A 14,389-nucleotide genomic window follows, 5' to 3' on the forward strand; every position below is an offset into this window, starting at 1 on the left:
GGGGCTTTGCTGCCAAAGGAGGTGTGATCCTGAGTTTAGACAGAGTGCACTTAACATTATGAGGGAGAAACTCCTGGGGCTAAAAGCAACTTATAGCAAACGAGAGTTCTGGTATCAATGACTCTCCAGTGAATTTCCCTGGGGTAGGACTGGCTTTTGACCATGGATTTATCCATATGTAGTTGTTTCTGCCCCAAAGTAAGTGCAGATAAGGGGAAGATGTTGGCCAAATCTCAAATCTAGCTGGGTGTGCTCTGCAGGCAGATTCTAATTCTACTCCATCTCTAGTCTGATATTGAATGAAAGAGTAGCTAACAACTTTCTGACTGCAATTTTAAGCAAAAACTTAGTAAATGAGCCAAGTAAGAATCGAGTACAGTTCTGTAAGGTGTAAAGCTTGCCAGGAACCATGAGGCCAGTTACTGGATGGACAGACTGGGGGTTTCAACGCTAGTTTCCCTTATCATGAGCTTATCACTAGCCTCCTCATCTAGGAAATATGTGCAAGAATCAGTGCTTTTTGCAGCATTTTTCTTTCTGTCTTCTCAGACCATTTGGAATTTCCATAGAAAATTCTCTTAATTTTTCATATATATATATTTATACACACATACACACTCTTATATGAATCACACACATATGTATATTTAAACATGTATACATGTGTATACACACACCACACACACATATGTATACATAAACCTGTGTGTGTATATGAATATACACACACACACAAATATATATACATAAGAATTGTTAACAGTTGTCATTTTTCATGATTATAAAAAGTTGTACAAACAAGAGTAAGAAATATCAGAACAGCAAAGACGTGTATATCCTAGTCTCTCTCTCAAGATGTAATCACAGCCAGTGATTTTTAACTTCTTGTTCTTATGTTCATTCTCTCTATAACTCGAAATGGCATATTAATACCCCTGCTTCTCGATATATCAACTTAAATTTTCTGCATCAACTCCTTATTCTGGAAGATGAAGAAATGACCCCCTTTCCTTCCACTCCTGCTGATCTACACTAGCCACATTTTTTATTTTAACTTATGTTTTTGGCTGTATGTAGTATATTAACAATTTTTATTTTCTTGATTTTTCAACATTAGGAAAAATCAGTTAACTCCTTCCTTTGCAAGATTAGAAATATTGTGTCCAAACAATTCACTACATTCCTTTCCATGCATTATACATTTTTGATTATACATTTTTGTTTATGCATTTTTCTCGAGTGGGCCTGTAAGTCCCTGAGGGAGGCTATTATGGCAGATTCTTCTTTGTATCCTCATTACTGTCAACACCTGACACATGGAGCGCTGCAATGAATATTTGCCTTTGAATGGAATTTTACACCCTGCCTCAGCAGATAGCAGAGGGGACGGAAGCCAGTCTTATTAGTGTGATACCGGAAATAGCCACTAGGAAATGTATGCTCCCTAGGAGAGTAAGGTGGTTTGGTTTTTGGTTTTGGTTTTGCTTGAGACAGGGTCTCACTGTGTTGTCCAGGTTGGAGTGCGGTGGCATGATCATAGCTCACTACAGCCTCAAACTCCTGGATTCAAACAATCCTTCTGCCTCAGCCTACAGGCATGCACTACTATGCTCAGCTTATTTTTATTTTGTGTAGAGATGGGGTCTTGCTATGTTGCCCATGGTGGTCTTGAACTTCTGCACTCAAGCATGCTCCCAATTTAGCCTCCAAAAGTGCTCCCAATTTAGCCTCCAAAAGATCACAGGCATGGGCCACACCGCACCAGACTAACTTTTTTAACAAGTTTACATTTTGCCATGTGCTTCCTGATTAGTTAGGGAAAACGGAATTCTTTTTTAGGTCTTCTTACAGACATAGAGATATGTAAATAATATAAATAGGCAGTCATAAGTAAGCACTCTTGAGATAGGCCTAGATTTGAAGGGATCTCGGATATTTAAAAATCTAAGATTGGCCTGGGTGAATGGCTGGGCTTAGTGTCACATTAACATCCTTTGGGGCTTTGATGTAGGTATTGAATGAGAGGGAAACACCTCTCCCTAGGAGAACAGGAGAACGTTATGAACTTCCCTTGGATGGAAAAAAAAAAAGCGTTTGAGAATTAAGAAAATCTCAGATTAAAGCAAAACAAAACAAACAAAAAACATCCAAAGCCTTTACTCAACTCTTTGGACAAACCAGTTAATTCCCTGACTGGAAAATGTCTGTGGTGGAAGGTGGCAAAGGTTTTTGTGAGGTTGAGTTTGTTCTGTGTAATTTGAGAAAGGAGATATTAAATATATTTGAAAAATGTGCAAGATAACCGGAGCTATTTCTCTATAGCTAGAAAACAAGCCCATTTTCCAGCTGTAGATGAGAAAGGAAGGAAGGGCATGTTTGCTCAGAACACATACTTTTCAGGCACGTACGGCTTCTGAAACTACTGGATTCTCCACAGTGGACATTTGGTGTCTCCACTTCAGCAAACATTTATTGAGCATTACAGAGAGCTGGAAACATTAATGTATTACCACTTAAAAATCCCCATAAAACCCCCTGGGGATTGGGGCCTGGAAGGTGATACAGGGCTTGTTATTCAATTGTGGTAGTTTAGACTTTGAGAAGCTAAATGTTTTTCCCAAGGTCACACAGCCACTTTCTCATGACAGTGCAGGGACATTTTCTAGATTTATTTTTTTTTAAAGGTTTCATGACTGTGGTGACGTTAAATACATCACATGTTGCTATGGTAGCTGGTCTTTTGATTGAATTCATAGCAATGAAAAGGATAAAAAAATTGCATATCTGACGCAGGCAGACTTCAAGGTCGTGTTCCTTGGCACCGCTACATTGGAGATGATGCTGTTCATCTCCTGGGGAGATGACAGTAATTAATTACCAAAAGGTAAGTTTGTGATCACAGATGGTGGCCTCTCGAGCAGTGAAGTTGGGTACAGGCAGTTGTCATTTCAGATTAACCAGGGTCACTAGAAATGTAGCTGGAGTTTCCATAATACTATTTGTGACTCATAGCAACCCCAGGCAATTGTCTAGATGGAACTTTGGATAGGGCTCATACTGCTTTATAAGGAGTCAGCTAATCATATTAAAGTACATCTTTATTTCTCTTCCATTAAAAGTCCAGTGGAAACATCCCTCCCTCTTTTGGGTGGGAGTCATTTGAAGGGAGGTTATCTCCCAGGGGCATTACTTGGCTCTAAATAGCCAGACTTTGTTAGTCTCATCCTGAATGAGCCTGATCTCTATCTCCATGGCTTTTCCCCTGTCTCAGTTTTCTGGCCTGAAGATTGCGAGAATCTCTGCCCATGGAAAGGATCTGCTAGCTATCTGCAAGAAACCTGTCCCCAGGGCCAGCTCACAGTGTAATAATGTACAGACGATTACTGATAAGGTGAAGGTGACTCAGTCCATGACATCAGGAAACAACCAATTTAAAACCTAACAATTTAAAACCTAAGAAGGGGTAAAAGGATCTGTAACCTGGAAGTTTTAACTTCAGAGAGTCTGTTAAAATGAGAGGAGATCACATCCCGATAATAGTATGACAAGTACAAACAGATGTAATCTATAAAAGAGACATGAAACAGGATTTCCCAGGCCTGCTTGGTTTTCCTCCTCACTCCACAGCTCCGTGCTCCTTGTAGCAGAGGCCAGCCACTTCTCCAGGCCTTGGGGACTGATTCCAGCTTTTGCCTCTAGCCCTATCCTGACAATAGACAAGACACAGTTATGGCTCTCTTGTCCGAGGACCCATCACAAATTAACTTTATTGTCTACACAGTCAAGGAGGGCACCGTGGCATAGTGGTTACTATGATGGATTCCAGATGCAAAGTGTCAGGGTTCAAATCTTGATTTCACCACTTACAAGCCCTGTGACCTTATGCAGCTCATTTAACTTTTTGTTGCCTTGGGTTCCTCGTCTGTAAAATGGGTATAATAGTTATTGTGAGGATTAAATGAGCTGAATATATGTAAGTCACATAGTGGAATGTCTAACATTTAATAAATGCTCAATAAAAGTTAGGTATCATCATCATTATCATCATCAGTCCAGGCTTCTGCCTTCCTTGCCTATACCATAATGCTGCCTCAATAACACGCTTCCACGTCCGGGCCCAAGAAGCCTTGCATTTCTCTGGCCACATCCCTCTGCCCTCCAGGCTTGCAGTTTGCCTGGCGTCATGTGAGTCCTTGCTGGAGTCACACACAGGGCCATGCCCGTCCACCAGGACACCTTGTTACCTCCTGCTGGGCTCAGCTAACTCCTGGCAACTGCAGGTGGATCTGCTGATCATTGTGGCTCTGATGCCACGTTAAGCTCTTCTGCCTTAGATAGGAACTGGGCTATGCTTAGATGTGAATGACTTAATGGTGACCAAGGGACAGGGTATCCTGAATGATCCACAGTAAGTTGGGTTGGCAGATGTGTATGGATGTGAGAGAACTGGGCATTAGTGGAGTATTAAGCCATACCTTAAACTGCAAGGACATGCAAAGCTAGCTAAGGGCTAGTGTATTTGGAAGGGCTCAATTCTGATACATTGTCACTTTTTTTTTTTTTTTTTTTTTTTTTGAGATAGAGTCTTGCTTTGTTGCCCAGGCTAGAGTGCAGAGGCACGATCTCAGCTCATTGCAACCTCTTCCTCACAGGTTTAAGTGATTCTCCTGCCTCAGCCTCCCGAGTAGCTGGAATCACAGGTGCATGCCACCACACCCAGCTAATTTTTTGTATTTTTAGTAGAGACAGGGTTACACTATGTTGGCAGGCTGATCTCAAACTCCAGACCTCAAGTGATCCGCCTGCCTCGGCCTCCCAAAGTGCTAGGGGATTACAGCCGTGAGCCACTGCGCCTGCCTGGCCAATTGTCACTTTTATTACATAAATATTACATGTTCATTGCAGAAAAAAATAAATAACACAAATAGACTAACAATTAATTATAGATTAACAACATCTATAACGTCACCTTCCAGAGATAACACTTTTAACCTCTCTCTGTGTATGTACACACACACTCCACACACATAATCTTTTTAACACTTATAACTTAATGGATTGTGGACTCCTTTCTCAGTCATGAAATAGGCATTTATGTTATCAAGTACTGAGCAATTCTAGATAATTCTAAATGTGCATTGGTTTGTAGTCTAGCCTATTAGCCATTTTACTCATTGAGAGAGAGAGGTTAAGCAGACTGTGTAAGTCTTTGTAGTCTACAGCTTCCAGTTCTAGTAACTACCACTAGGTTAATGAAGTGTGGCTTCTAGCTGGAGCCTCGTTGTAGAGCACCTTGGCTTTACTTAGGTGTAGTTATTTGAGGAACAGGACCTTCAGCCGCTTGTGTTGGTCTGTTTCTGTTATGAAGACCTGCAGCCCAGCAGCTGATCTCTAGCTCTGATTATGGACAGAGTGGGCCATCAGCGCTCTGGGCTCTGCTTCTGCGTCACTGTGGAGCCCTTGGCAAGGCTTGCCACATCTCCAGGTCTCAGTTCCCTCATCTGTAAATGAAAGGGGTTGGATTTGATTTTTTCTTTTGCTCTAGCACTCTAATTCTGTGTTAAGTAATTTGGAGTGGAGTGAGATGGGGCTTGGGCGTGGCTCTTCATCGCTGCTGCACAGGTTAGGATGCACAGGCTGCACCAGAATCACCCAAGGAGCACTTCAAGCATATATTCCTGGGCTCTTTTCCCCACTCTCCTGCCAGAGTGAGGCTTGAGAATCTGCATTTTTAACAAACTCCTTAAGTTTTCTTTCTCGAAGCCGTACTTGGGGACTGCTACAGGGATGGTGGCCTCTCCAAGTCACCCAGCTGTTCACATCCTACTCGAACTTTGGCTCAGGCCAAAGGGCTGTGAAAAGCATCTTAGTTAACTCAAAACCCTTCATGGAGACAGCTGGTGTTGCTGGAAGCTTACATGGGCGCAGCTTCAGGGTTGCCAGCAGGTTGGCTTCCAGAGCCCTAGGAGACAGGCTTCCGTGGCCTGTCTGCCTCTCACTGATCGTCAGAGCTCAGCCCACCTGCTTGTTCACCCTGCCTGTTTTTTCCTACCAGTTTCCATCATGTTCTGCTTTAGAGGGCTTCTTGCTCCATATGGTTCGGCTCAGACCACAGCTGCACATTTGTACCAGCAGCCTCCCCAGCTGCGACTGTCCTTAATCAAGCAGGAGATGTTTACCCTCACACCTATTTTCAGTCCTTCCTCTGGTCCCTCATCTTCCAGGAGACCTAATATTTCTGATACATACAGTAGATTTCTCTACAAATCCTTGAAGACTTTGAACTATCCTATTAGCAGTTTATTCCAGAGACGACTTCTACACAGTACTGTTTGATGTTTCAGGGGCCAGGCTTCTTTTCCTTCTGATTATTCACACACACACACACACCACACACACACACACACACACACACTCTTATAGTTCAGGTTCAACAAAGCTAGATCATACTTTATCCATAATATGAATTAGAGATTCTGATCTTACTATTTTCTGTCTCATACTTATTTACTCTATACCACACTTTGCTCATATTTACCATTTATAAATGAGGAAGAAAAAAGCCAGAGGGAGCAGTGTGTTTTCCTTGAGTAGTCTAGTGCATCAGAATCACCTGGATAAACTTGATAAAATACAGATCTCTGGATTTCATCCCAGATTTACTGAATAATAATCCTTCATGGAGGGATCCAGAAGTTTACATTTCCAAAAGGATCTCTGGGTGATTGTTTTGCACGCAGAAGGTCGGAAATTCCTGCTTTAGGTGGGACAGAATCTAAGCTAGAATTTAGAGAAAATGGGGAGGACCATGAGAGACAGCCTGGTGGGAGCCAGGCTGCTTCCGTTTAAATCCAGGCCCCACACCTCACTGGCTGTGTGACTCCTCCATGCCTCAGTTTGCTCTCGTGAAAAATCTGTAAAACTACAGTGTTTACCTCATTGGTTGTTGTGAAGATTAAATGAGTTCATATGTGGAACATGTTTAAAGTAGTGCCTGGCAAAGGTAAGGGCTCCGAACGTGTCTGCTGTGACTACTATTCCATGCAAGGGGAATGGCATGAACAAAGTCAAACAGAAGCGGATGATCTCTTTGAGAGAATGGAGTAGACTGACTTGTCAGGAGTAGAAGGTTTAGATCAGTGGTTTTCAAATTACAGTGTGCAAAAAAATAATCTGGGGAGCTTGTTAAAAATTTCTTGCCCCTATAACGATTGAGTTGGCATACATGAAGCCTGGGGATCTGCATTTAAACTTTTTCATGCAGGTTATGAGCAAATGATCAGAAACTCAGTAGTTTAGGTAGAAGAGGGCTGGTATTTAAAGTTGGAAAGGGGCCAGGCGCAATGGCTTATGCCTGTAATCCCAGCACTTTGGGACGCCGAGGTGGGTGGATCACCTGAGGTCAGGAGTTCAAGACCAGCCTGACCAACATGGTGAAAGTCCATCTCTACAAAAAATACAAATATTAGCCAGGTATGGTGGTGGGTGCCTGTAATCCCAGCTACTTGGGAGGCTGAGGCAGGAGAATCACTTGAACCTGGGAGGTGGAGTTTGCAGTGAGTCGAGATTGGGCCACTGCACTCCAGCCTGGGTGACAAGAGCACCCCCCCAAAATAAATAACAATAAAAATTAAAAAAAAATAAAGTTGGAAAGGTATCCAGAGTTTGGAGATGTATCCTGGAGCTATGAACAGTATGGACACTAATTGCATATTTAATATCTCCTTTATTAGGTATGTCCAGAAAGCAGTAGAAGTATCCGGGAGGTACAGTGTGCATCCTACAATAACAAGCCATTCATGGGCCGGTTTTATGAATGGGAACCATTTGCAGAAGGTAAGAATAGACCCAGCCCTGTCCATAGAAGTTACTTAGTCTATTTTCCATTCTTGCTGACTTCTGATTGATGTTGGAGGTATTGGTGTGATCCTGGCTGGGGTGTCAATAGGGGACAAAGTGTGACTCCAGGGCAAAGAGAAGCCTGCACAGGTCTTTACCAAAGGTAGCAAAGCTCAGGTGACACCTGGACCATCTTCAGCATGAGTCAGATGGACGAGGCGTTGATGGAAACGAGCAACATCCAAGGATGGCAGGGTGAGGGGGACAGAACAGGGTTCAAGGAATCAGTTGGAGAAGAGGTTCAAACATAAGGTTGTGAGCCGTGAGTGCAGATGGAGTTTCCCTTTCCTTGGTTACTGCTACGAGGGCTGGTATGGGAGCTTAAGAGAACATGTGGGGTTGTACATTTGTATGTTTCTCATCTTTAGGGGGCCTCACATACTGATTCCAAAGATAATAGTAGGCAGGCATTGCCTGTGAGTCCAAGATCCCCATCATTTCCAAATGACAGAAGATCCAAAGTTGGTAGAGCAAGTTGATCCCACTCTGCATGCTGGAGCCACTTTTCTTTGTTGAAATTCAGATGATAATATGGCTTGTGGCCTGAGAAGTGTTAACATTCTGAGATATTTCTTCCCACTCGTGAAGAAAGTGGGCTCAGAAGAGGTGTTGGGTCAAGCAGAACTTGTGGGGGTTCTATGCTTACAGCCAAGTTGGCTGGAGAGGGAGTCCAGCTGCCTTCAGGGCCCAGTGGGAGAGCTCTGCACAGCCAGCCCTTCTCAGCCTCAGCCTGAGGCAGTGGCTGGGACAGCTAAGGTTGGCCAAGACCCAGAGTATGGAGCACTGCACTATGTCCAGGATCTGGAGAAATTGCCTTGGAAGAGAGATTGATAGTGAGTTGTGATGATTTCATTGCAGAATCAATGCCTGGGGAAGCCAAACTCTGCAAGGTGGTTCTATACTTGGGGAGGAGGGAAGTGGATTAGTATCTGACTGCTCTGAAATTGGATGCTAAATTGTGCAGTGTTCTCAGCGACTCCATAGCTTCTGTTAGATTCTCAGAGTAGTCCCATGACCTCGAAATTGTTAAGAACTAACTTGACTAAAAAATTGAGACTACCAAATTCAAGCAGGAAGGATATACAGAGGAAACATAGAACTAGCTGAATGCAAATACATGGGGTGGGGAACAGGGTGAAGCGTGAGCAAAAGAAGGATGCCAAAGTGAAGTTTTGATTTGATTCTGTAAATAGAGCTTGGTTCTGACCTTTTTCATTTTTAAGAGCATTATGTTAAATTTAAGGTGGTATCCTAATTTGAATCCTGAAACAGAAAAAGAGCATTGTTGGAAAACCTGGTGAAATAGGCATAAAGTGTATAGTTTAGTTAATAGCATTGTACCAGAGTTTATGTCTTAGTTTTTATGAATGGTTTGTTTTTTGTTTTTGTTTTGTTTTTGAGATGGAGTCTTGTACTGTTGCCCAGGCTGGAGTGAGGTGACACGATCTCAGTTCACTGCAACCTCCGCCTCCTGGGTTCAAGTGATTCTCCTGCCTTAGCCACCTGAGTAGCTAGGATTACAGGTGTGCACCACTACGCCTGGCTAATTTTTGTATTTTTAGTAGAGATGGGGTCTTGCCATGTTGGCCAGGCTGGCCTCGAACTCCTGACCTCAAGTGATCCACCCACCTCAGCCTCCCAAAGTACTGGGATTACAGACGTGAGCCACCGTACCCAGCCTATAAATGGTTTTGTAACATGTTAACATTAGGCGAAGCTGGGTAAAGGGTATACAGGAACTTTTGTACTATCTTTGTAACTTTCCTATAAATCTAAAATGATTTCAAAATAAAATTTATTAAAAGCATTGTACTCCCAATTAGTTATGTCTTACATGCATTCTGGTGAAGACAAAGTGTAAAACTCAATATGGGTGACGAAGAATGCACTGGGTTAAATACTGCCCCTGCTCACCACCCAAATTAGTATTCTTCCTGGAACCTTAGAATGTGACCTTATTTGGAAACAGAGTCAGTGCAGATGTAATCAGTTATGTTGAGTTCATATTGGAGTACGGTGGGCTCTTAATCTAGAAAGACTGGTGTTCTGATAAGAAGAGGAGAAAGTTGGGAGGCCAAGGCGGGTGGATCACCTGAGGTCGGGAGTTCCAGACCAGACTGGCCAACATGGAGAATCCCTGTCTCTACTAAAAAATACAAAATTAGCTGGGTGTGGTGGCGCGTGCCTGTAATCCCAGCTACTCAGGAGGCTGAGGCAGGAGAATCACTTGAACCTGGGAAGCGGAGGTTGCGGTGAGCTGAGATCGTGCCATTGCACTGCAGCCTGGGCAACAAGAGTGCAACTCTGTCTCAAAAACAAAACAAAAACAAAAACAAAAAACAAAAAACAAAAAAAAAGAACAGGAGGAGAAAGGACACAGACATACAGGGAGGATGCCAAGTGATGATGAAGATAGGGATTGGAGTGATGCTTCTACAAGGTAACACCAAGGATTGCTGGCAGCCAGCAAGAGCTAGGAAGAGACAAGGAAGCATCCTTGCCTAGAGCCTTCAAAGTGGGCATGGCCCTGCCAACACCGTGATTTTCGACTCTCAGCCTCTAGAACTGTGAGAATAAATTTCTCTTGTTTGCAGTCATCAAGTTTATGGTATTTTGTCATACAGCTCTAGGAAACTAATACAAAGAGGGAGGAACAAGGTTCTGGATTGATTGAGATCTACTCACTAGAGTAGATCCAGAAGTGAATTTGCTCCGACCGATAGTAGCAGATGCCTTAGAGAAGTGAGGCATGTATCCAAAGTGAGCAGCTGCCTCAACTGCCTCACAGATGTAGGTCTATCCAGCGCAGTGGTTCTCGGCTCTCGTTGCTCATTAGAATCACTGAGGAGCCTCCTAGAAACACTGATGCCTAGACCCCTCCCCAGAGATTGTGATTTAATTGGTCTGGGGTGCAGCCTGGACATCAGGATTTTTTAAAGATCCCAGGTGATTCTTATGGGTAGCTAGGGTAGAGAACCTGTAACCCAAGAGGGGATGACTCTAGCCTACATCGAAGGACGGAATCATGGGTATTTGATAAATCATGAAATACATTCTTGTGTTAGAACAACAATGCTTTTCAGTGAACATTTAGATAAGAAGTGACCCTGTCTTTTGTCTGAGCTGCACCCTTGCTTTATGGCTGGCTGTGGATAATAGCTGCTTTATTGTGATTACCTGGGGGGAAAGATGAATTCCACACTACACTGAGTAGTTATTTCCCTAGGAGCAGCTGCCGTGCCAGACCTTTTCTGCATGGTCTGAGGTGGCCATCAGCCAGCTGTTGTTGTCTAAGACCTTGAGGTCTGGTGAGATGCAAGTCTTATATTGATAGCCCTATGCAGACCACAAAGAAAACTTTGCTAATGTTTTCATGTATTACATGTGGATGCCTGCTATTGTCTGGCTCGTGTATGTTATTTTTTTTTGTTATTTTTTTTTTCTGTTATTTTTTTCCCCTCTGATTTGTGCTAGACTTTAAGTATGAGACCTAAAAGAACTTGTTTATTGAACATTTGATTTAACTGATTTTTTGAAAAATTTCAAATATAGGTAAAGTAGGGAGAATAGTATAATAGTGTGATAAGCTCCTACGTACCCACTTAATTCCGTTAGTTATCAGCACATAACCAATCTTTTTCACAAATATTTCCATCCTCTCTCTCTTCCACCCAGATTATGGGAAACTACTTGAATTCACATTACAGAGCATTATTCATTGGTGGATATATTAATTGGAACTCTTGGTTGTAAGTGACAGAAACCCAAACTAAATATATTTTGATCAGAAAGGTATTTTGTTGGTCATGTTACTGGGAAATGCAAGAGGTGTCCTGGGATTCAGATGTGGCTGCATTCCATGGAATCAGTAACATTAGGACCCTGCCTTTCTCATCTTTCTCCATCTCTAGGTTCTGTTTACTTCGTCTCGGGCAGGCAAGCAGGCTTACCATGGGTTTGAGCTTGCAATCATAGTGGGAGGGACTTTCTCACCTGGTCTTGTGGGCTGAATTGTACCCCCCAAAAAGATTTATTAAAGGTACCCCTAGGCCAGGTGCGGTGGCTCATGCCTGTAATCCCAGCACTTTGGGAGGCCGAGGCGGGTTGATCACCTGAGGTTGGGAGTTCGTGACCAGCCTGAACAACATGGTGAAACCCCATCTCTACTAAAAATACAAAAAATTACCCGGGTGTGGTGGCACATGCCTGTAATCCCAGCTACTCAGGAGGCTGAGGCAGGAGAATCACTTGAAACCGGGAGCCAGAGGTTGCAGTGAGCCGAGATTGTGCCATTGCGCTCCAGCCTGGGCAACAAGAGCAAACCTCCGTCTAAAAAAAAGAAAGGGTCGCCCTGGTACCTGTGATGTAACCTTCTTTTGGAAAGAGGGTCTTTGCAGATCTAATTAAGATGTAAGTTTAGAAGAGGTCACAGTGGAGTAGAATAGGCCTTAATCCATTGTGACTGGGGACCCACACAGAGAACACCATGGGAAGACGCAGACGGGGAAGACAGCCCATGTGAAGGCGGAGGCAGACATGGGAGTGATGCAGCTATGAGCTAAGGAACACCAAGGATTGCTGGCACCTTCCAGAAACCAGGAAGATGCGTGGAAGGATCCTTCCTCCAGAGACTTTAGAGGGAAAGTGACCCTAACAACACGTTGGTTTTGGATTTCTAGCCTCCAGAACTGTGAGAGAATACATTTCTCTTGTTTGTGTTCAACAGGATGCCAACCAGTTTGTGTGATATGTTACATCAGTCCTAGGAAACTAATATACCTAGTGACTGTTCTAATCCTAGACAAACTGTACCATGGTCTTGTTTAGATCCTGTTCCCATCCCTGGAACCTAGTTTGGGGGATGGGGTTCTTGGGTTAGCACAGGTCATGTGACCAACCCTGTGGTGGAGGACCCACATCACATGAAGGGGAGATAGGGAAGTGGGAATTGAGACAGACAGGAAAACATTCTTCTACCAAAGTCAGTGCATACTTCTTTACTGGAAGCCACTGAGACACTGAATCAACTAATTACCATCCTAGTGTGGATTAATCAGCTATTCCTTACAAAGTGTTACCAGAAAATAATGTAGTCTTTTAAAATAGTCACTGACATTGATATTTTTCACATGCCTAGAAGGAGAGAGGAAGCCTATGGTCGCTGAAGTTGAGTTTACTTTGGCTTTGTTTAAATAATTCTTTTTGCTGCTAAGATTGTTTTCTTGATTTTATCCTTCTTCCTCTTAAATGGCTCCCAGGCTGACCGGCGGGAGGAAGACACTGCTAATGTTTCTGCAGGGTGTTCATGCTTTACGGCTGGATTTTGCATCGGGCTCTTGATTTTGTTTGGATGTCTACTGCTATTCACATGTGCCTACTTAGGGAAACAGCTGCACTCATTCAGTGCAATGCCACATAGAATAGTAAAAGCAGAGTATACTCTCTGATAAACACATTAATTTTACCAGATGTTCTTCTTAAGCCTTTAATTGCATTTCCTGGATTTGGTGACCTATCCTTAGATAATGCCTCCAGGAATTTTTCTCATAACCCAGGACCTATTACTGTAAAGATGGCAAAAGTGGAATTAGGGTGCCTGTGCATCCCAGTTCACCCAGGACAGTGATAATTTATGCCTGTTGTCCCAGTCCCCTTTCACTCTCTGTCTTGGACAGCAAATATATATATCCATTCCACCTAGCATGGGCAGTTTCATAGGAAGCCACTTGTTTAGGTGCTGAGCTTGGAGAAAATTCTACCTGTTTTCATGCCAAGGGTAATGGGGCTGGACACCATGAAATTGGAGTTTGCTGGGTTGCTATAGGCTGCAGGGCATCAGGTATCAGTGTTAATCCTTAAAACTGTTTGGGGGCAGCTTTATGTTTGGGTAGCTTGAGTGCACTGTGTGTCCCCGAGAGCTGAACTAAAGAGAGTGGCAATTGAAAAGCCAGAGGGGAGGCTGAGTCAGAAAGTGAAGGTCGCCAACTGGTGACATGAACAGAGTGATTGTATCTGTCAGCAGTGGCTGGCTTATGCTACAGTAACAAATAACCCCCAAATCCAAATGACTTAACGTGACAAAAGCTTGCCTCCTGTTCACCTTCCATGTGTAAGAATGGGTGTATTTTGCTTACCTGGGGACCCAGGCTGGTAGAAGCTGTATCTCAACTCATGCTTTCACTGAGGCAGGGAAAGGGAACAAGTGACCCAGGCTTAAGTTCTTTGTTTGTTTGTTTTCTAACTTTTATTTTAAGTTCAGGGGTACACGTGCAGGATGTGCAGGTTTATTACATAGGCAAATGTGTCCTGGGGGTTTGTCGTACAGATTATTTCATCACCCAGTTATTGAGCCTAGTATCCGTTAGTTACTTTTCCTGATCTTCTCCCTCCTCCCAGTCTCTGTCCTCTGATAGGCTCCAGTGTGTGTTGTTCCCCTCTCTGTGTCCATGTGTTCTCCTCATTTAGCTCCCACTTATTTTTTTTTTTTTTT

At 43.3% G+C, this 14,389-nt stretch overlaps 1 protein-coding gene across 1 annotated transcript in view; it reads left to right on the plus strand.

Annotated features, from left to right (window-relative positions):
* The window catches only part of THSD4 (thrombospondin, type I, domain containing 4), a 723,953-nt gene that overhangs the window by 146,113 nt on the left and 563,451 nt on the right, over window positions 1–14,389 (plus strand). Inside the window, exon 6 of the mRNA XM_011978583.1 lies at window positions 7,734–7,836. Coding sequence (XP_011833973.1) covers window positions 7,734–7,836 — 103 coding nt within the window. The remainder of the gene's footprint in view (window positions 1–7,733; window positions 7,837–14,389) is intronic.

This window comes from Mandrillus leucophaeus, unplaced genomic scaffold, assembly GCF_000951045.1.
Source record: "Mandrillus leucophaeus isolate KB7577 unplaced genomic scaffold, Mleu.le_1.0 Scaffold197, whole genome shotgun sequence".
Taxonomy (NCBI): domain Eukaryota; kingdom Metazoa; phylum Chordata; class Mammalia; order Primates; family Cercopithecidae; genus Mandrillus; species Mandrillus leucophaeus.